This window comes from Centropristis striata, chromosome 19 (genome assembly GCF_030273125.1).
Source record: "Centropristis striata isolate RG_2023a ecotype Rhode Island chromosome 19, C.striata_1.0, whole genome shotgun sequence".
Taxonomy (NCBI): domain Eukaryota; kingdom Metazoa; phylum Chordata; class Actinopteri; order Perciformes; family Serranidae; genus Centropristis; species Centropristis striata.
Genome location: NC_081535.1, coordinates 17,718,474 through 17,744,461, shown reverse-complemented (window position 1 = coordinate 17,744,461; position 25,988 = coordinate 17,718,474). Strand labels below are relative to the sequence as shown.

General features: G+C 44.3%; 1 protein-coding gene across 1 annotated transcript; it reads left to right on the top strand.

The window, feature by feature from the left end:
• Window positions 1-4,578: 4,578 nt before the first annotated feature.
• smad7 (SMAD family member 7) lies at window positions 4,579-24,301 on the top strand. The gene is made up of 4 exons (XM_059358117.1): window positions 4,579-6,032; window positions 6,937-6,990; window positions 10,971-11,042; window positions 23,381-24,301. Exons 1-4 carry the CDS (start codon window positions 5,567-5,569, stop codon window positions 23,917-23,919), a joined length of 1,131 nt encoding a protein of 376 aa, XP_059214100.1. The 5' UTR covers window positions 4,579-5,566; the 3' UTR covers window positions 23,920-24,301.
• Window positions 24,302-25,988: the final 1,687 nt, after the last annotated feature.

The following is a 25,988-nucleotide window of genomic DNA, read 5'->3' as shown; positions in this document are numbered from 1 at the left end:
AAATCCTACAACTAATATTTTATTCTTGGTTCCATGTTTGAGGAGACTTCACACCATTTCTTATTGCTTTCATTATGGTGGAACCACAGCTGGAGACATTGGTAGGTTTTTTTTCAACACAATAAACGAGAACAGAAGCACATCTAGCTCATGGCTTTTCACCCCAGGATTTTTTTTTTTAATTACCCAGTGACATTTACCAATGTGGGCGTTTTTGCGCTTTCCTGACAAGATATCAGATGTACCAGTGATGAAAGAAAGTCTCCTCTATCTTTTTAATTATACTTGTCTTATTTTTATTGTTCTTATCTTAGCAGTGAGGAGCTCCCTGTGTGCCATCTTTAGCGAGTTCGGAGCACTGTGGTTCAGACAGAATAAGCCTCTTTAATTGCATTTGCATGACCCCTTGTCTGGAGGCAGTCACTGTGTCAATAAATTATAGTAAAGGCCAAGACTGCTATCTAGAATATTAATCATCCTTCTTCTGCTATAAGGCTGTTTTACCACATCACACGCCCTCTTCTGAATCAGCTCTGTGCGCTTCACGATAACTGGGCAAATTAAACATTTTATGCCGGAGCCCAAAACTGAAATTGCTACTCTAAATATTCAAATAAGTAAACTCAAAGTAAAATCTCTAATAGGGAACCTTGTGAGATTATTTATTTAATGGGGAGAAAAGTCCAAGTAACACATATAATATGCTAATACAGGTTAATATATACAATTAATATATAATACAGGTTAGTCAATTTTCTAGAAAAATGATTTTGGAAACGGTTTATGGATAAAATGACGGAACAGGAATGCCTTTTCTTTCCTTTGCAAATCCAGCAAATTAAATACCTGACAAGTCAATTTGCTTCTTCACCTTGATGCAAAAAAATCATATAAAAAGCCAATTAAGCCATGAAGCCATGAAGCAGGGCGCCTCATTGATTTGCAACATTAACTATAATGTTCTATACAACTGGAGAGACATCAAAAGGAGAGATGCTGTGATATAAACCGTACAGGATATCATTATACTGGCCAGCCTGAATGGACTGTATGTACATTTTTAGAAATGGAGAGGGGATCAGAGGCATCTCTGCATCATTGTTTCTCAATGCACACAATTTGAAATTCCATTAAGACTGTATAGTTTAAATTGGGGTCGATGATTAAACAACTTGTACTGGTTATAACACAGTGTTGTATTTTTTTGAAATTTTGGAGAGTTTTGTCGTTTTTGTTTTTCTAAGGGTGCCTGAGCTGTTTGCTCTGTTTTAACCAAACCCTGGAGCGTTTTGTCAGATAGTCCAGTTGGTTTGGAGTTCTTATTCAAACCTTGGTACGGACTAAGCAACCAAACTCTGATCTGTCTGAAATCATGGGTCTCTGTTCGCTTCCAAGTGCAAGTTAAGTGTTCACTTAAGCTGAGACACGATCTGATCCAAACAACCTAATTCATATCTTACTATGACTATGCCTCTCTTGTCGTCTGTATGTCAAGAATAACACATCATGATGTCTCTCTCAACAGGGCCTGCCTTGCCTTCTCCTTCGGTGCTGTCTCCTTTGTGCTATTTGAAGAACAAATTTGTTGATAACTGGCTCTCTTGTCAGCTGCTCATTTTGTTTGCCTTCTTCTAAAATATTTGATTAATAGAAACACCAAAGCAAAACAGGAAAACTAAAGAACACATAAATTTGGTGTTGTGCCATTCGTTCGTAGAGTGTTGGCAAGTTTCACCTGGATATTCTGTCCCATTAGCGAACCACCATTTCGACTGCATAACATTTGTTTACAATGCACACAGTGCAGTGTGGACACTAACCGAACCAAATGAAAAATACAACAATGTTGCAACTTAATCAAACCCATTCCTGTGAACAATAGGTGTTAAAGCAGCTTCACTCAAGAAGGAAGGTTCAAATGAAACAATAACAACCATCAGGAGTTGACATATAATGTCCCTTATACATAATGTCTATACAGTATACAGTATATATGCCAGGGCCCATAAATAAAGGGTCCACAAGGCTTTTTGTGAGACCTTTAGGAAACACTGATTGGGGCATTCTGTTCATTTCAATTGATGTGAGGTTCCGCTTTGAAATAAGTGATAAGACAAGTATTGGGGCTCAAACATGGTGATGCAAAATGTTAAATAAAACTCTATCCTGCCCGTTTATTGAGGCCAGAAAGGAGACAGACTCCTGCAGCCAGACTGAAATGGAAAACGGTTAGATAAAATTGGCTACTTCCTGGAGTCTGGAGAATAGTCTCACACACACACACACACACACACACACACATACACACACAAAAGGAAGGGCAGGGAGATGGAGAGAGAGAGAGAGAGAGAGAGAGAGAGAGAGAGAGAGAGAGAGAGAGGAGGGGACAATGTGTGTCTGGTCTGCAGCCACTTCCACAAACCCTCTGACAGACCTTTTCCCCTGACTGATTGCTTCCAGACTACCTTAAAAAGCGGCGCAGTCCTCTGAACCGTTTGGGCTCTTGCGTTGCGCTCTTGCGCGGCGCCAGTGGGGGATCCTGGGACAATGTGGGGATGAGCTATTGACTGACTACCCCCAACCACACACACACACACGCACACACACACACGCACACACACTCTGCGTCGTCCGACCCCGCACATCTCATCATTATCAACCACCTCCCCCGCTCCCCTCCTGCCCTGCAGCCACACTGGCTCACTGACACATTAACATACTGCTGCCTGCACCTCCTCCCCTGGACTACTGTCTGTCTAGGGAGCACAATTAGACTACGGAGGAGACACACGCATACACATTAGAAAAAGGCATTCATGTTAATGCAGCTCAGTGTGACTGAAAAGTGTCTGAGCTCCTCTGCAGCCACACACGTTGTAGCTCTCTTCAGTGGCTTAAAAATTACATTATTTACAGAGTTTTATAGCTTCTGGTTTATAGTTCATCCACTTCAATAAGCTTCATTGCTGAATATGTATCTTTTTCATTAGCCTATAGTGTTTTATGTGTATAAACATGAATACAACTAAACTGCCCCACTGTGTGTTAGTGTATGTCTAAAACCGTAAATGTATCATATCAAACCTGAATAAATATGATAAAAATGATAATAAATGTTAATAAATATAGTGAATTAAGTGTCCCTAGGCTGATGGATTGTTTTGCTTTTCCTACACTCTAAATTCAAGCAATTTTCAGGCATATTCAAGGTGCATTCAACCTTTTCTAGCACCTTAAAATTGTGGTATTTGTACAGTAAATACAGTTTACTCATTATTTAAATTGTCCTACAAACAACCAAAAGTAGGCATTTGTTTCATGACAAGGCAGAAGGGACACATACATACAAACAAAACAAATGTTAATCTTTCAAAATGTGTTTCCTGCTCTTAAGTAGACTTGGCATCCTATATTGACCCTACTTTTTTAAGCAGTTGTAAGCCCTTTATTCAAAACTAAAGTACTTTTCAAATCTTGAACACCACAATAGTCTACAATAGGCTACAAGTAGGATATTTCAAGGATGTCCGGCACCCGTAGGCCCCCTGACCGTTTAACTGGTCAAATAAAGAAGGGTGGAAACTGTTGTGTTGATAATTAAGATAGACAAACTCAAAGAGTTGTGTGTTTGCCCCATATGAAAGAAAACCGTCCAGAGGGCGGCAGCAGCGCGCTCTCATCTGAGTTTCGGACAGGTTTGGGCCGTGTGTTTCATACCCTGAGTAAAGTCTCACAGGCACAAATTATCTCTCATGGACCCTTCATTTGAGGCAGAAGACCCCAGATACAGTCCTTAAACCCAAAAATGAGGGTCCAACTAAAATCTGAGCAGCTATTTGCTAAAGTAGGCTGAATGGTGGCGCAAGATGTGCCTGAGAAGCTACGATCAGGGCAAAATACGAAAATTTAATAAACCGGGAAACCATCCTGACTGATCAACATGACAATAACTAAATGTTTTATATCAATTATATGATGTTATAAGTATTGTTACTGTCCATATATACATTTAATTTATCTCCAATTCCGTTAATGCATTCTTTTTGCATAGGTGTTTTCTTTAATATAAATATACTGCTAATAAATTACTGATAAAACGCCTCAAGGAAGGAGGAATTAGACATTTATGGCTCTAAAATTCCCAGACATTGTTAAGTCTTAGTTTTTTCCCTTTTGTTTAATTTTTATGTAATTTAAACTTGTTGTGGGAAAAACTTACACATAAAAAAAGAAGTGTTAATAAGGTCCTGGGGGCTTTACTGGATTTATCTTCCATTATTTTACCACTTTGAGAAGTTTACCAGAAATTACTTCAAATGGAGGTTTGTATCTTTTGGCCAAACTGCTTTAGTTTCCCAACCTCGTCTTCAAATTCTCAACGTTACACTTTGTCAACTTTTTCTGGGAAAATGTTAACTTTTTTATGTGTGCATGTTTATGTGTGTGCGTGCCTGTGTATGTGTGTGCGCGCGCGCGCTGTGGGCTCTGCTTGATCTGTTGTTTGCGCAACACAATCACATTTCTTTTAAGCGACAGGGTGTCTAGACACACACGTGACCGGGCGCGTCAATGCGCACTGGAGACTGGAGACGGAGCAAGGGCACCCAAACCATCCGCCTCATTTACAGACAGAGAGCCTTCTGCCCCCCTCGAGATCACTCGTCGGCTCGCTTTCTTCCTTCCACACTCAGACACGGAAACTTCGTGTGAGATACGAGTTTGGATTATTTAATCTTAAAGGATTCGGCTGCTAAAATAGGTTACGAGGCTCGGTGCATGGACGTAACCCGAGGGTCTTTCTCTCGCTTTTCTCCCAGGCTTTCAAACGCAACTCAGTTCGGGTGAGAGAATCAGTCCTGGATTTGCTCCCTGGCTCTTTGGACGAGGCTCATTCTTGCCAGCAGACCACATCCTCTGCAGACGAGTGGCATATTTAGACGATAACGGATAAAAAAAAAGCCTCGGCGAGCCTGCTGGAGAGCCCTACTCTGTGCAGTCGGATCAAGGATTTTGTGGATTAATGCTCTTGAAGACACGGCGGCGAGCTTCGGTTTTCATGGGATAACTGTGGTCGAGTTTAGGCTTAATTAGGCCCTAGTTTGTCTCATTTCCACTGCAGCTAAATGCGCACAGATAGAAACATGTTTTGACATTGTTTTTTATGCTAAAAAAATCGCCACGGAGTGTGTTTTAAAGGGGTCAGTTCACAGCGATAAAGGCTGCACATCCCCAGCACAGTCAGGCTACATGTGCTGTAGCAGAGGTGTATAAGCTGCTAGATTCATTTTTATAGGCTAGTCTTAAACGCCTGGAGGTGATGGTTATTCATCCCCGGAGGAAGAGCTGACTGTCCCGGGAACCTCGACTGCATTTCGGTGATCAAGTCTGCAGGAGAAGGCAATATAGACTGGCGTATGCTACAGATTTCCTCTGCTTATCCAGCTCCCGGTTTTTCCACCGTATTTTCTCAGGCTGCTTGTCATTGCCTGGACTCGGATCCCGGAATCTTCATGATTTGCGGACACCATGCTCGTTTTTTAGCCGGGGAACCCTCTTTTCGTCCCGCATGTTTAGGACCAAACGATCGGGGCTCGTCCGGCGACTCTGGAGGAGCCGTGCGCCCGTGGAGGGCGACGGGGAGGCGGATAGAGGGACGCATGGCTCCGGGGGCTGCTGCATGGGCAAAACGACAAAGGTGGTCAAGTCCAACGCCGGGTCGGAGGCTGAATTGAAGGCGTTGACCCACTCGATACTGAAAAAGATCAAAGAGAAACAATTAGAGGTGCTTTTGCAGGCGGTGGAGTCCAAGGGGGGTGCCCGAAGCCCCTGCTTGCTCCTGCCCAGCAAAGTGGACGCCAAAGTGGGTCAACAGTCTTACTCTCTCCCCATGCTGCTCTACAAAGTGTTCAGGTGGCCGGACCTCAGGCATTCCTCGGAGCTGAAGAGGCTGTCTTGCTGTGAATCCTACGGGAAAATCAACCCAGAGCTCGTTTGCTGCAACCCGCACCACATGAGCAGACTTTGTGAACTCGGTGAGCTGGATTAATGTTTTTTTTATTATTACTTTTATAATAACCTCATCCGCACAACAAAACTTTTGAAATTGCGTTTAATTCTCTGGTGGTCGGGCCTCATTTTAAATCAAGCACACATTCAGACACCGTGTCATTATGTCAAAGAATTACCAGACTCTTAAAGGGATAATTAGCCTAATTCAAATGACATCACCTCTCTTGGCACAATTGTCTTGAGTTTCCATAAGGTCAAACTTGACCGATGTGGAAAGCGTGCCAAGTGGTCCTTTATTCCATCTTTTCTTAAAGTATAGTGTCATTAAATGTGAATTTGGCCTCTTACAGTCAAATAGCCATTTCCCCTCCAATTATTGCTGTCAAATGCTAAATATGTTGATTTCCGAATAAGGGTACATTCTCACTTTAATATGTTTTTTGGCACTCACAAGCTGTTTATTCACGGTTAAATCAGGATATATTTTTTAACTTCATCAAAGCCCCGCTTTTTAAACAAACAGCCCATCTGGTATTTCAACATTTCACAATTGGCATTTCCAAAGTGCAAAGCGACTCATCCAGGGCTTTACAGTCTTTCCACGGTGAAGTTTCCAGGTCCTGTGTATATGTGTGCATGTGTGTGTGTGTGCTTGCTTGCTTGCTTGGCGTCCCGGGCCAAAAGAGGCCCGTATCTCAGTTTGTCCTAGACGCTGATAGTGGCCCTCCTGGCGCCAGGCGGCCCCCTGTTTATCTGCCTGCCAATGAAAGGCAATAGCCGCCCGGCCGGCCTCACCGCCTGCCTCTCCAGGCTGAGCTGACAGACACAAAACCTTTTCCCAGAAGAATGACAACTCTTATCATAAAGTTTAGATCTCTCGCTTGTTTTTTTTTCTCATGCTCTGCTTCTTTTTTCCACTCCATGCAGAGTCTCCTCCTCCTCCATATTCGCGCTATCCCATGGACTATCTTAAACCACCAGGTGAGCTTGTTACTCATGAATGCTTTTTCTATTTCATGCAAAACATACACATCTAAGAGGCCATCTTGTATTCATGAATGTTTATGTGTTTTCTGACATCACATATGCATATGGTCTTTCACACACTTCCCCTGCTCCTGTGTGTGTGTGTGTGTGTGTGTGTGTGTGTGTGTGTGTGTGTGTGTGTGTGTGTGTGTGTGTGTGTGTGTAGGAAACAGCTCCATGTTATGTTGTGATTTATGATAGCAGTGGAGTGGCACGCCTGGCTGGCTGGGCAGTTCTAGCATGGCTGGCAGCCAGGGCAAAGCAGCACAAAGTTGAGATACCAGCTATAGACTGACTGGCATGTCACCAGGGGCACAGTGTGTGTGTGTGTGTGTGTGTGTGTGTGTGTGTGTGTGTGTCTGATGAGGGGGAGGGGCAGTTGTATGGATGTTTGTTTGTGTGTCCATCTATCTATTGTGAATTGCAGTTGCACAGACAGTGGCGTCTCTGGAGCCAGCCTGCCTTTATCAGCCAAATTAATCATCAGATTAAGGTTTAGGACTTGTTTGTGTGGGTGTGTGTCGTCCTCCCACATATCTGTTTGGGTGTGTTTTTGTTTTAGGGATTAGGAGTGTGTTAGTGTGCCGTTTAATTTCCTCCACTGGTCTTTCAGCTGTTTTTTCCTCCCTTAACAAGATTTTTTTGGTGTTACTTAATTGTTTTCTCCCCCCACCTGTGCTGGACTCCACATGCTGCTGTGGTTGTCATCCTATTCCCCAGTGCTGGAAAGTGGCATCAGGTTGTGTCATCGCCTATTAAGTCAGTTTTGAAGTGTGTAAGATTTCAAGCTTTAACCAGAATAGTGCCAGATTGGGTGGGAAGAGAATACGATGAGGCATTTTGAGAATTTTCTTGCTTCTTTGCTCATATATATGCGTCCGTCTGGCCGTCTGTCAGTGCAGGAAAAGATCAGTTGAACAATGACCCGTCAGCCGAGCGGCCGGCCAGTTAGTCAGGAGAAGGAGAAAGTGGCTTTCAGTGAGTGGAAACAATAGGAAGTCATTGCAGCTGCAGCTGTGGTTCTTCAAAGCCCCCCTTTTCTCTGCCATTATTGACCAGGCTTTCGTGATATTGCTGTACCTGAAAAGCATTTAAAACAACCTTAAATACAAGCAGAATTTATCTAAAAAATTATTATTATTGAAATCCTCTCCATGTTGACATGATGTTTGTCTCAGTACAGTTAGCAAAGCCTCTTTGCAAAGAGTTCAGTTGGAAACATTCCAGTGATGAAAGGAAACAAGAAGGTAAATAGGAAATGCAAGCTGGATGCAGACAAAGGAAATTATTATACAACCCATGTAACCACCCTGTTCCCCCTCCCTGAGCGACTTGGATTGGTTCGACTCTGTGGGAATTAAATGTTGCAGAACACGGCGAGGGACATAGAATCAAGTAGAGTACTTTTAAAAAAAGTTTTAATATGCCTTTCTTTACAGTCACTTTTGTCAGGATTTAGGGGAAAATGTGCAGCAGTGTCACCTGTCAGGCCATTTTTCTCATTCAGTCTGTGCAGCTGCAGTTGTGGTTAATCAAAGGAGACTCTGTTTGTCTGTCTGTCTGTCTGTCTGTCTGTCTGTCTCAGCGTCTCTGTATTGGCGAGGCAGGGTGAAAGACAACATATTAATGGGACAATAGAGCAGGCTGGAGGGTACAGACACACACACACACACACACACACACACACACACACACACACACACACACACACACACAGAGGACAGACGAGCTTATCATGCAGAAAGACGGAGTTTTTTCCCCCAGTGGCCTAAGGGAGCTGTCAATCATCAACTCCTTCTCATTACTGGGGGCTATTACAATTTTCTATACTCTCTTCTCTATATTTGCTTTATATTAGGCTGTGTTAAGTCATGGTGACATTCACAAAATCTGCATAGATAACTTTTAGAAGGCAATCAGACGTTGTAAAGAATCTGCATGAAGCGGAAAAAGCCTGGATTTTATGATGATGGTTTTATGATTCCAGTGAGCAGGAAGTGGGGTTATATGTGTCAGGGTGCCTGTCCGCTCCAGCAGCGGTGGTGGCAACGGCAGTCGGTGTGTATGAAAGCAGCTGAGACGTAAAAACGCTACCTTGTTTCAGCTCTGGGGAATATAAATCACACACTGTTTAGCTCTTTCTCTCTGATGCCCCCTCAGCCCTGTGGTCAGCTGTGAACTGTTGCCCGGGAGACCAGGGCAAAGGCTGCTGGCAGCCAATGAAAGCGAGGCGAGTTTTGGGCTATGCCCGTGCATCTAGTTACTGTCACCACAAGCAGCACGGGCAGTGTCTGGACAGGGCAGGGTGGCAGGGAGGAGGGCTCGCAGTCAAACCACTCAGGTCGCCGTTTTTTTATTACCTTTTAGCAACCACTCGGTCAAACAGCAGGGCAATTAGACGATCTGATAGCTGGAAAGTGAAAGTATTCCACAGAAGTACCATACTGAACCACTACTCAGTGTTTGTTTTCAGTTTGCATCCACTGCAGTTGTTGCAAAACACTTCAGATTAGAATAACTTCATGCTTATTTTTGCGTACTTTAAAGGGGACCTAACTTTTTCTTATTTTCTGTCCTATATATATAATGATACAGTGTTTAATGTTTGTATCAAAGCATGGCCAAAGCTTAATATAATGCAGTAAGGTAATTCTTTTGAGCAGAAAGAAACAGCAGTTTCGAACCATTCAAATAGTTTTTTTTCTATGCTCGGTTCAAGCTGATGCCAGCAATGGATTTTAGTATACGGTCACTTTACTGCAGTGTTTACATTATATGGTTAATAAGCTTATATTGGTAATTTTTGCTGTAAAAAGTGCTGCGAAAGACTCAAACACTGTCCAATCAGAGCGGATTGGGCTTAAAGAGACAGGCGATAAAAAACAGAAACTCTCAGAAAGAGGGTGAATAGCTATGGACAATATGAGAAAAAGATGTGTGTTTTCAAAATAAAAAACATGTAAATGTGTTCTAATAGAAACATAAAATACAGGTTAATAGATCCCGCTTTAATGTGCATCACCACCACACACCATGTTTCAATGGATAGAAGGTGTAGCGATGCGTTGACGTGTAGCAAGAGGAATGTATCATTAGTGAATACCGAGCTACCAGCAGCAGCTCTGCAGCAGAGCTAGCCTGCTCCCAGCGGTGTGCTGCTCCACTCAACACACACACCGTTTTTTTGTTAAAGTTCCATTCATTTGTCATGTCGAAACTAGTCTACATTACAAGTCTTAGTGGGAGTTAAGCATTCAAATGCAAAGAGAGGGAGAGTGAAGGAGAATGAGTAGTTTTTTCTTCTCTTGTCTGGCTGCGAGTGCGACGTTTTACATTTACGGTGAACAGCTTTCATGGCCTTTCTAAGCTCTGTGTGCCGAGGCAGCTGCAAACAAATCTATATATCTTGATCTAGAAATGTTTTTTTTGCTGTTGGTGTTCCTCGGTCCTTGGAGAGAACAGCAGGGGGGGGGGGGGATTAATATGAAGAGATCAGCCCAGTTTTGGATCTCTATTAAAAGACGAGACCGTGAACACACTTGATTATTGAGCAGGGATCAGAAGTCTCCAGCCCCAGCCCTCGCCTCAGTCGTTAGCAGGAAAGTATACGGCTCCTTCCAGATCAGCAGCTCGTCTAGGCAGAGATGCAGGGCTAACGTTCCTCCTGAAGCAGTGGATTATGGGGGATTATCAGGGGTGTAAGAAACTCTCCTCTGTAAGTCTTCTCTGTGTGTGTGAGAGTGTGAGCTTCGTCGTCAGCGTCTTCATTAGGCATTGATTTCACCGGAGTGATTGACGGTCTCACAGCTGCTGCTTTGCCTTCTCCCCTCACACACATACTCACACACACACACACACACACACACACACACACACACACACACAGGAACACACACAGTGCTAATTCAAAGCCTCTCTTTCTCTCTCTCCATTAGATTCTCCAGACTCTGGACCTTCATCCAGTGATACTGGGGGAACGACATACTCGGCCCCTGTGGGGCTTTCAGGTAAATATTCCTACAAATAGATTTTCTACCGTTCCTCCCTTTTTGAAAGCCATATTATTTTCTTCTTCTGTTTTCTTTTCCTTCTCCTGTGCATTCCTCTCAACACACACACTCATCTCCCCTCCATACTTGTGATGATGAGGCAGTGATTGTGGGGGCCCCTGCTTCCCCTCTGTAATAAAAAAAAAAGCCAGTGAAGGAGGGTGGTGTATTTCTCCCACATCCACATAAATTCCTCCCTCCTGGCCCTTTTGAACAACGCTCCTCTCTTCTCCTCTTCCTCTTCTCCTCTTCCTCTTCTTCCTCTCCGTGTTATGTTGTAATGGAAGACAAACACGCTGAAACATTGTTTGTAGAAGAATACGCTCTGTGCGTGCGGTATTGTGAGGAAAAAATAGCAGCAGAAAGAGGCTTTCGACTGACATGCGAGTGTTTGTTTGGGTGTGTTTGTGCGTACAGGGGATGTCTTTGTGGACAGTTAACTCTCCTCTGGGCTCTGTGTGTGGATAAGAGCGAGACACAGGCGCCTTTCTTTCTTCCATCTCTCATGCAGGACGTGTTTCGGGCTTCCTCAGCTTTTCTCCCATAATCCCCTTTGGCAGCAATGCCTTCCTTACCCTGTCCGCAGGCTACAGAATAAGATGGTGTTCAGGAGTGAGAGAGAGAAAGAGAGAGTTTGCTCTCCACTGCCTGAAATTGCTCTGTGCTGTTTCTCTGCTTCCCTCTGCCTCAGATGGTTCTCATTACTGGGCCTTAAAAGCCTGTTTTATGTCAGTTGGTGTTCGCTGCCCATTTTCCCCCCTCCTTTGTTTGGCGGTAGGGGGGGTTAGCTTGACTGCCTGCATGTGTGTGTGTCCTTAGATGGGGGAAGAGATTGGAGCAGTGCTTACAAGAACAGAGCAACTAAAAAATCTCCTCTCCTTCCTCTCATCTCCTCCACGCCTTCAGATGGACATTAAAGTCCTCCCTGTGTGCATTAACTAAAGACACATTTTAGACCCAGTTCAAACTGTGAAACCCTAGAACTGGAATCTTAACAGGCGCCCCCATGCTCCCTCCTTCCCTCCCTCCACAAGGCGTACCCTCCTCCTCCTCCTCCTCCTTCTCCTCCCCTGTTTTCCTTCCTGGCGAGGATGACATGGCAGCGGCAGCGAGTGCTCCAGTGAATGGGCCTCCTCAGTAGAAAGCAGCAGAGGTAGAAAGGCCAGGGCGGGATGGCCGATGCGCTCTGCCCTCATGATTTCGCTGGCAAGCCAAGAAAAAAAACAGAAACTCTGCTCCATTCCTCCTTTCCCCCTCCTCCTCCCCTCATACTCCCTCCTTTGCTCCCTCCCTCTGGGGCCCTGACAAAAGAAACATGGCTCTCCCAGAGGCCCGCTGCTGACCTTCTAATTCACTCACTCTGCCCTTTTTATGTTCTTCTCCAGACATATTTACAGAGAGGAAGAAGGAAAAGAGATGAGGGTGACTTTGAGGGAAGGAGGGTGGCAAAGACTTGAAGTCGTCGGTTTCTTTGCATCGTAGAAGAATAATTAACTCGGTGAAGCAGCTGTAGCCGGCTATGGAGTTAGCAAGAGCAAGAAATGACCCAAAAGAGATCCTCATGCATGCAACAAAACGCAGTACAGGCAAAGCTGATGAGATGAGGGTAAAGAAAACATCATCCTCTCACATCTTTCCTTTTTATTGTCCTTGTTTATCCATCTTGGGGGAAAAAGCCAGGCACATCCAGGCTGGAAGGAGTTAAACGAGCTGCGACAGCGACAAGCACAAATGCAAACTAGGCTGCCTGCCAGGCTACCAGCTCCAAAGCTCCTCTCGCTGGCTCACGTCATCAGCTTGGAACAGAGCAGAGAGGAGGGAAGAGTGGAGGGAAGAGGAGTAGGAGAGGAGAGAGGAGGGGAGGGGGAGTCGATTGCTGGAGGCCTGGAGCTAGGAGTCAGGGTGCTGATCTTGGTTTGAGCTGGCGTGAGGGCTTAGCTCAGAGGTTTAGATTCACCCAGGAACTGAAGGGAGAGATCAGAAGAGAGATTTGGAAATGGGAGATCGGGTCAGGGTTAAGAGGAGGCTGGATTGTTGGTTATGAATCTGTGGAGTGTTAAGTAATATTTAAACTTGTCGGAGACTAGATCGGTTATGAGCAGCTCTGGTGGCACCAGACGTCCATGTTGTCTGGAACATGTTGTCTTCAATAAAACTCTGTGAGTTTGAGAAGACTGAGGTTTTGGCTGTGGGACAAAGTGTGGATGTGTCAAGCCTGGTATCATTTAAAAACACTGCTGCTACGATACTTAAGTTCTTAAAAAGCCTTGAAAGTTTGGCTAATGCTTAATTTTAAGGCTTCATGGTCAGGAATATGCTTGAATTTGGATAAAGTCCTTGAAAAAAGCGTGTTTAACAGTTTCATTTCAATGTGGATTTTGAATAAAGTGCTTGATGTTTAGGTTATATTGTCTGCTTACAAACAGGTGACACATTTTGAACCATGAAACTGTTTTAATGTGTCACCCTTCATAGAATGCTGTCGTTTTTGGTTGTTTATAGCACAATAACATTACATTTAATAATGAATAATCATGAAATAAACAGTGTATTGTGTGTACTGTATGTAAAGATGTAATTTACCACCGCTGTAAGGAGGTGAAATAGCTTGAAAATACTTGAAAAGTGGTTGAGTTTTACTTTGGAATAGGTGTAGTAACCCTGTCTTTTAAAAAAAGCAGCTATAAAAGGACTTTGCCTTAACAGAGTTGTCTTAATTTTGCAATTTTTGAATTGAGTTTGGTACAATCTGACCACAGAGTAAATAAATGGAATTATAAATCTGAGGAGTCAGTCAGTGCCAGCTTTCTGTACTTTTTCTGATAGTTAGAAGAGTTGAGGGTAAATACCCAGCCAAAGTGTTTTCTCTCTTCTTTAAAGAGTTCGTGCCAAGCTCTTATTGGATGTGTAGCATCAGTGTGTGTGTTCGTGTGTGTGTGTCAGTGGCGTGCCTGCTGGTGCCATCGGGGACTGACCCGGAGTGCCTGTGTGTAAGAGGATCCAGTTGGGCTGCGGTGACATGTACGCACACACACACATTTTCACACATACACACAGACAGGCAGATAGAATGACCTGGTGCAAGCCCTGGCGCACGGCCGACTGTCACACAGGCGCTTCCTCCCACTGCAGGTTAAATTTAGGCCGAGTTGTATTCTTATACCACCAGCCAGTCACCTCGCTCGACAGACAGTCGGCCAGCCCTTCAGTCAGTCAATTAGTCATCCAGTGAATCGGCTGGAGGTATAACCTTCATCAGGGGCTCTGACAGAGATTAAATTTAGTCTTGGCACCTCGGCTCATTAAATCAAACTAGTTCTGCTGTCATATGGAGGGCCCTGAAGAAACGGCCCATTTTTGGTGCAAACGCAGTGGGAAAAAAAGGTCTGAATGTTGTTTTGAATGGGTGTTTTATGAGTTGAGGTTTGAATTGCGTATCAGCAGCCTAAGACACAATCTTTTAAGAAGCTAATGTCTAGCAATCAGCAGCTAAAGTCAGAAACGGTCTCTCTCTCTATGCTTCTCTCTCTCCTCTCTCTCTCTCTCTGCATTCCTGCCTTGTTTGGGTTAGCAGGCAAAAGGAAAGGGCTGCGCAGGATATGACCTCATGTCTTTGAGGAAAAGGGGAGCGGACAGGGAGGCAGCCGAGGCCTCTTCTTGACGGAAAACAAACACTGGAGTGCACCAACCAGAAAGAAAGAGGGAGCAAAACAAAGAAAGAAAGAAATGTGTTTCTGTAAAGATAGAAATGTATATGCATCCAGTTGCAGCCTGCTTAGAGAAAATGAACAGTTTCTGATTTGGTACAATCTTGATTTCTCCTTTTCCTTGAACAGTAAGAGGAAGGAATGAAGTAGGGAGAGAAGATGGCGGCTTTGGGTGGAGGGAGAGATGGCCGGCAGCTCTGCTCTGTTCTCTGTAATTTGGAGGCTGTGTGTTCAGCCAGCGAGTTGAGCAGAGCAGAGCCGGGCCGCTCCGTGCCGGGGCCAGGATCTCTCATTACTCCCCACTTCCTCTCCTTGCGCGGCAGCCAAGCCGCCTCTTGGCAAGGGACTTAATTTTGGTTTTGGCCGTCCTCTGTTCCCCACCCTGTGTCATTATGCTGCACAAATCGAAAAAACAGCACACGGAGACAGTGGAGGATGGAGAGAGGGGAAAAAGAGAAGAGAGCAGAGAGGAAAAGTGTGCCTAGCTTGTTTTGTGTTTGTGCTGGAGATTTTCTCAGATTGAGACGCTTTGTGCCGCGTTGTTCTCAGCGTAGCATCAAGACAGCAGTTGGAAACTTTAGCCTACCTTAGCATACCAGTTGATTGAAAGGTGGGCTATGCAGATTTGGCTCGAAGCCAGAGCTGGAGGGAAGCCCAGAACAAGATGAACATTGTTTTGGTTCGCAGTCACTCTGTGGAAGTGGATTTTGACATTACCTCAATGTACAAAGATATGAAAGAGAGACTGAGTGTGTGAACGAGGAAGAGGAAGGGAGGGAGAGAAGCCCCCTTTTAGCAGGATAAAGACGGAAATGGAAATAAGTGGAGACACATTCCTGTAAACCTGTGTGTGTGTGTGTGTGTGTGTGTGTGTGTGTGTGTGTGTGTGTGTGTGTGTGTGTGTGTGTGTGTGTGTGTGTGTGTGTGTGTGTGTGTGTGTGTGTGTGTGTGTGTGTGTGTGTGTGTGTGTGTGTGTGTGTGTGTGTGTGTGTGTGTGTGTGTGTGTGTGTGTGTGTGTGTGTGTGTGTGTGTGTATGTGTGTGTGTGTGTGTCGGATTTCCAGTGTGACACACAGTCCTGCTGTCTCCACCCTCCCCGCCTGCTCATTCATGTAGTCAGTTTGTCTTTGTGTACTCAGACTGGAGGGGTGCGTGTGTGTCTTTATCTCGGCTGCAGACGTCAGACAGCCCTGACAGTAGTCACATCTCTGTCACACACAGTTCCCATGGGTGCTTGAAATCCTTGAATCTAAATGGTTTCAAGATTTGAAAAGTGCTTGGATCCTGAATGAAGTGCTTGATATTTAGATTGTATAGGGTGCCAAGTTTATTGACAAAAATTTTCCTTGACTTTTGTCTGTATAATGATGCCACAAAACAAAATTGATTGTTTTAAAAAAAGTGTATACAGCATCTACAGTATGTACTGTATATAGATCTGTCATTTGTCACAGCTGTAAAGAGCTGAAATACCTGTAAGTGCTTGAACCTGACTTTGAAAATGGTAAGAACCCTGATAACAGACCACGCTGCTGACACAAACACACATACACACATTCACAGACATACAGAGGTGCATAATTAATGATAACAGAGCAACACAACAACAGCTCAGACCGCAAACACAACTGGCTCTGCTGGTTGTCTGCCTCTGTGTTTGCCTTTTTTTTAAAAGTTCCCACGGTGTTTTAGCGCTACAACAATGTGGGTGATTGTTCAGCTTGTCTGTCCATCTGTCTGTAGCAAGTGATCCTCTGACTTTTGTGTTTGCAAAAGTGAGCTGATGACATCATTACAGGCCTGCCTGGCACCTCGTGTCCAACTAGTTAGTGTTTATTTGTCTGGGCTGTGGTGTGTGTGTGTGTGTGTGTGTGTGTGAGAGAGAGAGAGAGAGAGCATGATGAAGTGTTGGAATAATAACTCCACAGGAGTGGGAAGGAGGTGTTACAGGGGAATAAAATGTCCTTCAGTGGAAAAAAAAGTATCTTTCTGTAGTTTTATAATAATGTAGATCCAAATTGAAGATGCTGCTCAATTAATTATGAAACGCTCCTATTTTTTTTTTCAATCTCAAACTGAGATAAACAGCGTGCTCGAGCCGCATCAAGATATGTGCATCATGTAATTACAACAGAAACTTCCACTCAGAGAAAATTATACTGTAGAAGGAGGCTTTAGGAAAAACATGCACCATTTCTTCTCCTTATCTCCTCCCGGTCGCGGCCGCCGGATGGTTCATGTTAGAGATGGCGTGTCTACAAGTCATTCTCACTATCTGTGTTTCTGCGAGGAGTCAGATCTGTAGATAGCGAAACTCTGCCACTCCCCTGTGTGGTTTTCCTGCCATCAGGGCTTATTTAGGTTTCCTGAAGTGGGGGGAAGGACTTTACTTATGTAACATGCCACCTTAAAGAGGCACTTCCTCTGTCGGCTACTACTACTATCTGTCAGCCTATAGCTGCTTGGGCTGAACAACTTTAAAGTTGTCGCTTTGCAACACATTTTCAAGGTTTCCTATAAGTGCTGGAAATACCTGAAAACACTTGAATTTAAAAGGTGCTTGGATTATTCAGTAAGTGCTTGAAACTGCTTGAAATCTAGGTAATATAAGAAGCCAAATCTACTTATAAACAGGTGACAGATTTTGAAACATGGAACTTTTAGTGAAACATAATTTTGGTTGTTTATCGCACAATAAAATCTAATTTAATGTGATGAAGAAGAGAAATAAAGCTCCTTAAAAGTGCTTGAATTTGGCTTTGGATTTGTTTTTTTTAGATCATTGTGGAGAGAGAGAGAGAGAGAGAGAGAGAGAGAGAGAGAGAGAGAGAGAGAGAGAGAGAGAGAGAGAGAGAGAGAGAGAGAGGAGAGAGGAGAGAGAGAGAGAGAGAGAGAGAGAGAGAGAGAGAGAGAGAGAGAGGAGAGAGAGAGAGAGAGAGAGAGGAGAGAGAGAGAGAGAGAGAGAGAGAGAGAGAGAGAGAGAGAGAGAGAGAGAGAGAGAGAGAGAGAGAGACAGAGAGAGAGACACAGAGAGAGAGACACAGAAGTGAGGTTATGAGTCCTCTCCGCTCACTTATCTCTGACCTGGATTTCCATCTACACTGTTGGTGGTTAAGTTGCATTGTGGGTAATGTAGGCGCTTTGATGAGTACTCTTTAAAGACAAACTGCAGCTGATAAATAACAGTTTAGCTTGACTTTTAGTGACATTTTGCTTGCAGGGTGCCTGCTCTTCAGCACAATAAGTAACCAGACACGGTCACAAAAGAGCAGACTGAGTGCCTTTTAAACAGTAACTAAAAAACCCAAGGCAGACTGTGTAAAGTCTAAAACTTAAAATGCTTTGGTGTTGCACTGATGTAAGACAAGGACACTCCTCTGTTTTCTTCACTGCACTGAACGGCAGACCTTTCTCTTTCTCAAGAGGTCACCTGTCATTGAAAAGGAAGAAAATGCACACAACAGGCAACAAGAAAAAAAATCAATCAGACCAAATACTTTTGCGAATGAAAAGAACTAGAAATGCACAGGCTTTCATTACAGGCAGACAGACACACACACACAGGGCTGAACATATACGGCGTGGCAGAGAGAACAAAAGGAATGCCTCCAGGGTGACCCTTGACCTTTGGAATAGACTTTCCCCAGCTCGAGAGAGGGTGTTGACTTAGAAAATAAGGCACCATGAAGAGTCCTTCCTTCCCCCTGGAGCTGTTTCCTTCATGTCTTCCCCATTCCTCTCGTCAGCCGATGTGTGTGTCTGATGACGACAGGGTCATTACATGTCTGCAGCGAGTGAGTCACAAACACACACACACACACACACACACACACACACACACAGATGTAGGGATCTCTCAGGGATCGATACACAACATTTTTGCGGGAGCCTCCTCACTGTTTACCGTTGATAGTGTTGTGTCCAGGAGTGAAGGTTGAAAACTGTGTGTGTGCATGAGAGTCTAGGCGTGTGACTGTGTTGACTTCTAAGTTAGAAGCGACCTGGTGTGTGTGTGTGTGTGTGTGTGTGTGTGGAGTCAGACAGAGGTAATGATTAACCTTTCCAGACTGGCCCTGAGAGAAGCACCCAGTCTGTCGTCCCCCCTCCCCACCCCCCTCTCTCAGCCGTCCCTCCTCCTTCCACCAAGTCCAATTGTCTCAGCTAGCGTGGCGTCCACTCTTTAAGACCTCAGACCATTAAAATCCACAGGGGAGCTAGCAGTGTGTGTCTATCCGCCGTGTGCTGCGCTTTAAATATTTTGCATTGCACAGGGGGTTTATTTAATCACAGATATTTACAGTGTCTCCCCCCCCCCCCCCTGCCCCCCTACCCTGCAGACCATAAGCTGATCATCCATTAAATACTTAGAAAACATGGGAGCAATATGCTGTTGTTGTTTGCACAGTGTTGCTAATGGCTAACATCCACATTAGCTCTCACCTCAGCTGCTTGTTGCAGTTTCTAACATTGCAAAATTAACCAGGCCCATTTTTATCATCCATGATGACATGATGCATGCCGATCTGCTCCAGTATCTTTCAGCAACATTTTAGTTCTAGTCTTGCGTCATAGAAGACCAGCAGGGAAAGTTTTTTTTTTTGTTGGCTGGGTTTGAATGTGTGGGGGCCCCATGGGACAAACCAGACGGGGACAGACCAGCAGCAGACATCTGACTGGAGCAGAACAGAAAGGGCCGGGGTGACAGATGGCCTCAGGCTGCCAGCTAGCCCGCTTATCTCCAGCGAGGAGAAGCTTGAGACACACAGGCTGAAAGGCCGCAGAGCAGACGAGCAGGTGGGGGCGGCAGACAGATAGACGGACTAATGCTTCGATAGGCAGACGTCCAGAAAGCACACAGACAGATGTACAGACAGGGGCTACAGACAGCTCTGTAAGTGTTCAGGGAGCTGGAGCTGATGGAAACACAGCGCTCCAAGGACAGACGGACTCGGCGCAGACACTCTGACGACACCGTCTGACACACATACACACCTATGTGAGAAGCACCTGAAATAGTGTCGGACTGTAACACGAGGAGTGAGACCGGCAGACGGCTCACACGAAAACACAGACACAAACACACGATGTGTTAAAAATTAAAATTCAGTTAAATGAGCCTTGCACTTGGAACAAGGTGTGTCGATACAGGGCCACTTACATTAGTGTGTGTGTTTACATACACACACATCTATATATATATATATATATATATATATATATATATATATAATTTGTATGAGGCTCTGTGTTCAGCAGCATTACTCATGAGGTGTAAGCTCATCTGCTGTCAGGACAAGCTGTGAACATGGTCTTCACAAGGCTGCGCCCCACAGATGGAGGAGTCTGCCTGTCTGGCTTTCTCTCTGCTGATATATAGAACATACAAAAGTTTAGTGTGGTTTACCTGTTAGCATAGTTTAGGTTAGACAAATTCTGCATATTTATTTCTGTGTCTATTGTCTCTCTCTCTCTCAAACTAGCTTATCTGAACTGTTGTGCTTTAAACCTTTATCCCACTACATTAAAAGGGAAATATTGAACTTTTTCTCCACTCAGCATGTGAAAAAGAGCCTTAAAATGTAATTTGTGGCTCCGGAGAAAGTTTTCCAAAGTCTTGGTGATGTCATAGTGATGTCACAGGGTACCGAACTATGATACTTTGAGGAACTGACTAAATTACTTATCCAGTTTTGGAAAAAAGGCTTTGTCATTCAGCACCAAATTTCAGCACCTAAGGAGTAAATGTGTCAGTGAACCAATGATCATGCAGGATGTTTGTACCAAGAGCTAGTAAGGCTTCTGATTGGCTGTTAAATGTCGTCGAGGCACGCAAGGAAAACCACTATGTTACGCAGAGAAACGGGGCTTGTGTGTTGTTGATCATTAAGGAACTGGTATGGAAGTCAAGGTATTAGTACCAGTATTGAATATTTTTGAGTGCCCAAAGGGTCACAGCGTTTGACGTGATCATTTATCAGTCATGTAAGGTCTTCGCGAAGTAGGCTATTGAGTTGCATTGTGGGAAGTGTAGTGTATTGTTTTTTGGAGCTTGGCCCACAGTAGGAACAGGATATCTTGGTAGATTATCGACTTTAGTCATTCTTTTTAATCTGTCTCCGGCAAGACGGGACTTGTGATGGATTATTTCTACATTGTTGTATTGCAGCTTTTACATAACAATACTTCTTACTCCACTGCTGTACTAGCTGACCCTTTCTGTTGCCCTTCATATTCCCCCTCTGTTGTTTTACTGCTTTTAATCCTTCCCTTGTTTTCCTCTCCTCTGCGGTTCTCACTTACTCCGAGTCAGAGTTCCTGAGAAGAGAAGAGAAGAGAAGAGAAGAGAGGAGAGGAGAGGCGACGAGGGAGGGGAAGCGGGGCAGTTAGTGTAGTCCTGAATAGCAGGGTGTTTTCAGGCTGCAATGACAGGCTCAGACAGGCAGCCGCTCTAATGACCTCTGACGCCAGGCCCTGTCTCTCCCAGCAATAACAAACACACACACACACACACACACACACACAGGGCCCCACAGGTGAGCTCCGCTAGCAGGCCCTCTGTCAGCTGTTAAGAAAGTCCGACGCATCCTTCTCCTTATCAACCGCGGCTGTTCCTGTACACGCATGTAAAACAGACCTGAGTGCAAAGCTCGGCCAGGATCCGAGACTCTGTCTGACATCAGCCTGAGACACGGAGGACACTTTCTGGTCTCTTATCTTGAAGATAAATGCCTTTTTCCCTGCATTTAGTCTAAGGTAGATAGCTGGGTACTTAGTTTCCCCCGGCACCACATGAGGACGGATTTACGATAAACTCCCGAGGCTCGGCTCTGACCAACTTCAAAGAACACAGCCCCTCTTGTTTTATGGAAGGCATGCTTTCAGTTTTTCTCCCCCTTCCCTCCCCTCCTCTCTGTTTCTGTCTCTCTTCTCCCAGTTGTCTGTTGTCTTTTTCCTCCCTTTTTACCCCCCCTCCTTCTTTTCCCTATGTCTAATGAAGGCTAATGACAGGCCGCGGTGAGTCCGCTCAGGCCGGCAGAGATCCTGCCGCATTAACATTGCAGTTTGTCTCAGACGGGACCTTCCAAATTACCGGTTACATTCACAGCTACCACCAGATGAAACGAGGAAGGGGGGGGGGGGGAGTCTGGGAAGGACGGGGGCGACTGAAATGGTTCTGAGAGGGGCTCTGTTAATTTTTTCCCTCACATATATTTCAAGCTTTCTTAACCCTTGAATGTGTCTTTCATCGAGGTTGGATTTGAGTGTGTGAGAAGAGAGGAAGCGTAAGAGATTGTTGAGCAGTTGATAGGAGTCACAGCAATTAGGTGACGACCCTAAAAGCACAAGAGACGCAGGAGAGGAAGCAAAGTTGCAAAAGTAACAGTCAAAATATGTGAAAAGCATTCCTTCTCTTCCCCACCCCGCCCCCTCTTTCTTTCCTCTCGCGCTCGCTCTGTCTCCCTCTATTTCCCTTGCGCCTGACTGGCTCCCACTTTTCTAGCTGGGAGTAGCTGGGAGCCAGATTTCTGTGGAATAGAGATATGAAGGGGGAGAGGGACGGCGCAGGAGGCACACTAAAGGGAGACGGCAGAGGGAGGAGGGGGGTTTGGAAACTGGAGCATGGCCAATGCTACACTTCTTTTACGCTCAGGGGAAACTTTAGACCGGAGAGGCCTAGCTTGTCAACGATTCAGACACCAGGGTTTGAGAGTTAACGGCCTGCCTTCCTCGTCAGCTAAACACCATGTGCTCCACCGTGGACAGGGAATGGTTTATGTGTTTATGTGAAAATCACTTGACTGCATGAATTCAAAGATTTCTTTTAGCATTGGGTGAAGCACGTCGCTGTAGGGAGACGACGGTCCGCTGACGTCACAACATTGTTGGCCCACGCCGCTACAAAAATACAGCAAGCCAGACAGAAGATAAGCATTTAATGCTTAGACAAATACTGTACTGCGTGTGGACACTTGCCTGCCAGCATCTCTGAGTTGCTTCTCTTGTCTGAAGTCCAGGAATTCCAACATGGTTTTCCTGTGTGGCAGAAATTGAGGATGACAGTTTAGTTTTGGCTCTCGACTAAAGCAAATTCTCTGATTCCCAAAGCGGGGATAAGGAAGACGCTGTAAAGAAGTAGCAATGTGTGAGACATTTGGTGCCGCATTTGCTTTTTATATGAAAGCCTCATCATGTTGCCTTTCTTCTGTTCTCATTTTCTTTAGCTCTTGATCTTTGCATTTAACTGTCTAGGTCTCATGTTCTCAAGGTTAGGAATGTGCACGTGTACTCCTTGAAAAATGGTTTGTTTTCAATAAATTGCAATTGCATTTATAGTAACAGCTCAGATGTGATGAGAAGAAAGTTTGGATTTCTTTGGTTTAGGCCCCTTGAAAAGTGTTTGAATGTAACTTTTAAAAAGCTGTAGGAACCCTGCTTTTTCTGTTCATTTGAAAGCCTCATCATCCTTTCCTCTCATTTCCTTTAATGCTTGATCTTTGTGTTTTCCTGTCTAATGTTTCAGTGTCATCACGTCTTTACTATACAGCTTCACGTAGGTCTGACCATCTCCTTCTCTCTGTGTCTCCTTCAGATTCCCTGGCGTTGCAGGAGTCTGGCGATCGGGCCCATTGGTGCGTGGTGGCATACTGGGAGGAGAAGACACGCGTCGGGCGCCTCTACTCAGTCCAGGAGCCTTCTCTGGACATCTTCTATGATCTACCTCAGGGGAACGGCTTCTGCCTGGGCCAGCTCTGCTCCGACAACAAGTCCCAGCTGGTGCAAATGGTGCGGGCCAAGATCGGCTATGGCATCCAGCTAACGCGTGAGCCAGACGGGGTGTGGGTCTACAACCGCAGCTGCTACCCCATCTTCATTAAGTCGGCCACACTGGACAACCCGGACTCGCGCACGCTGCTGGTGCACAAGGTGTTCCCCGGTTTCTCCATCAAAGCTTTTGACTATGACAAAGCCGGCAGCCTGCAGAGGCCGAACGACCATGAGTTCACGCAGCAGCCTCGCACGGGCTTCACGGTGCAGATAAGCTTTGTGAAAGGCTGGGGACAGTGCTACACCAGACAATTCATCAGTAGCTGCCCGTGTTGGTTGGAAGTCATCTTCAACACCCGATAGCAGCAGCTTTCCTCTTCTTCACCCTCCATGCCTCTTTGCCCCCTCACAAACAGACTTCACCCACTTTTCCTTTTTGTTCCAGAGGTTCAAACAGAGAAAAAAAAGGTTTAAAAGAAGAAGAAGAAGAAGAAGAAAGTATAAAATTCTGAAAGACTTTGTTTAATAAATGAATAAGATTTAATTAAATAAAATAAGAAGCGAAAAAATGTATTTTATGTTATATATAAATATATTATTAATTGTAAATATGAAGACGTTTTATATGCATCATTATTTATGTATTGTGCAATGTGTTGATGAGAAAAAGAAAATAAGATGCACTTTGCTTAATATAAATGCAAAACGAAGAAATGCCAAAATAAAAATAAAAATACAAATAAAATTCATTGCCCGGTCTTTGTTTTATCTTTAGGTTTGTGGTGTTTTTTAAAAGAAAATGTCAATATTTTTAGGGTTTTTTGTGCATAATCCAAATCGGATTATTCCTCTCAAACCCTTCTAATTTGGTTGTGGTGAAGAATAACGTCTCTTCATTATTACCAAAGTCAACATTGGCTTAACTTTGTGGCACTGAAAGACTTTGATGCTGTGGTTCGTAAAAGCATTTCCCTCAGACAAAATGAGTCAGACGGTGACAGAGTCATAACTCATTGTCCCTGTCCTCACAGGCTCATTACGTCCCTCAAAATTGTCTGTTTTTTCAGAGTTATTTTCAGACTAGTGTCCCTCTTCCTCTCTGTCATTAACCGGCTCATGACATCACAGCCAGGAAGCAGTAATGACAAATTTCAGGAACCAATAAAGTCAACAGAGGGTCCAGCTTCCTGGAGGAGCTCCCTTTACTTTAATTGTTGATTTAAAAAAAAAAAGCAAACAAAGGGAATGTTACGAATCAAACAATCACGCAAAGAATTCAGTGCCACACCTGAGGAAATGAACACGTACTGGAAAATCCAGTGGAAGATTTCAATTAGACATCTTAGATATCTGATGAATATGCGATTAGAGACGGTAGACTAAAAACAAAATAGATTTCCTTCTAACAAAACCTTTCTGTGTGTGTGTGTATGTGCGTGCATGTGTCTGTCTGGACCGCGTCCTGTTGCTAGTCAGATGGGTGTCTGTGAAGAGGATTACTACTGTAAGCCTGCTTTACCCACACACACTGTCTCAAAGACCTACATTCACAAGACCCACTTTCCACGGCATCCAACCCCCATCCTCCGCTCTGTTCAACAGCTCTTTGAAAAAAACATGAATTTATTTAGACTATAGCGCCAAAACAACAAATGTAGTAACAATCCCTGTCTCGTTAACCCTTTTTATTAAAGAGATGAATAAAAAAATAAATTCTTGCACCTGAAATAGATAATACCCAGCATAATTCCAATTGCTTGTATACATATATATTAAAATTTTCAAAATCATGACAGAAAAACACAATATGTAAGAATAAGACATTTGTGTGGTATTAGCTGACATATATAATAAAACAAACTTAAAATAATGACCATAAATCCACTTTTAGGAATTCTGCGGCCGCTATTTGTGGCTAACCTCCTTGAGTAAAAGCTTGTCCAAGGATACTTCATATTCTCTACCTTCTGTTTTATTAATGACTGTGCCCAGCTCATACGTTACTGTATCTATCACTGTATTTACTATAAAACCCAGAACGAAAACTTTATGGATGATAAAAGATAGATTATAATAAAGCCCATTAGAATATAGACCACAGGGGGGAGGAGCCACATGGTGGGACCCTGTTCCTTGACATCATGGACTTTAAAGTCATGGCTGCCTGGATGGCCTCACAACAATAATCCCCAACCCTGCTAATACAACTAAAGCTGCTCGAAGCTTTGTGTGTGTGTGTGTGTGTGTGTGTGTGTGTGTGTGCGTTAGAGAGAGAGAGAGAGGGATGGCGTAATATCCATGACTTCCCTCAGACAGGGTGACCCTGATTCTGCCCAGTAATAATTCCATTAAAACTATTACAGATTTCACCAGCGTCTCTAGTCGGCACGAACATGCATATTACACAGGAAAGCTGTTTTAGTGAGAAGCTT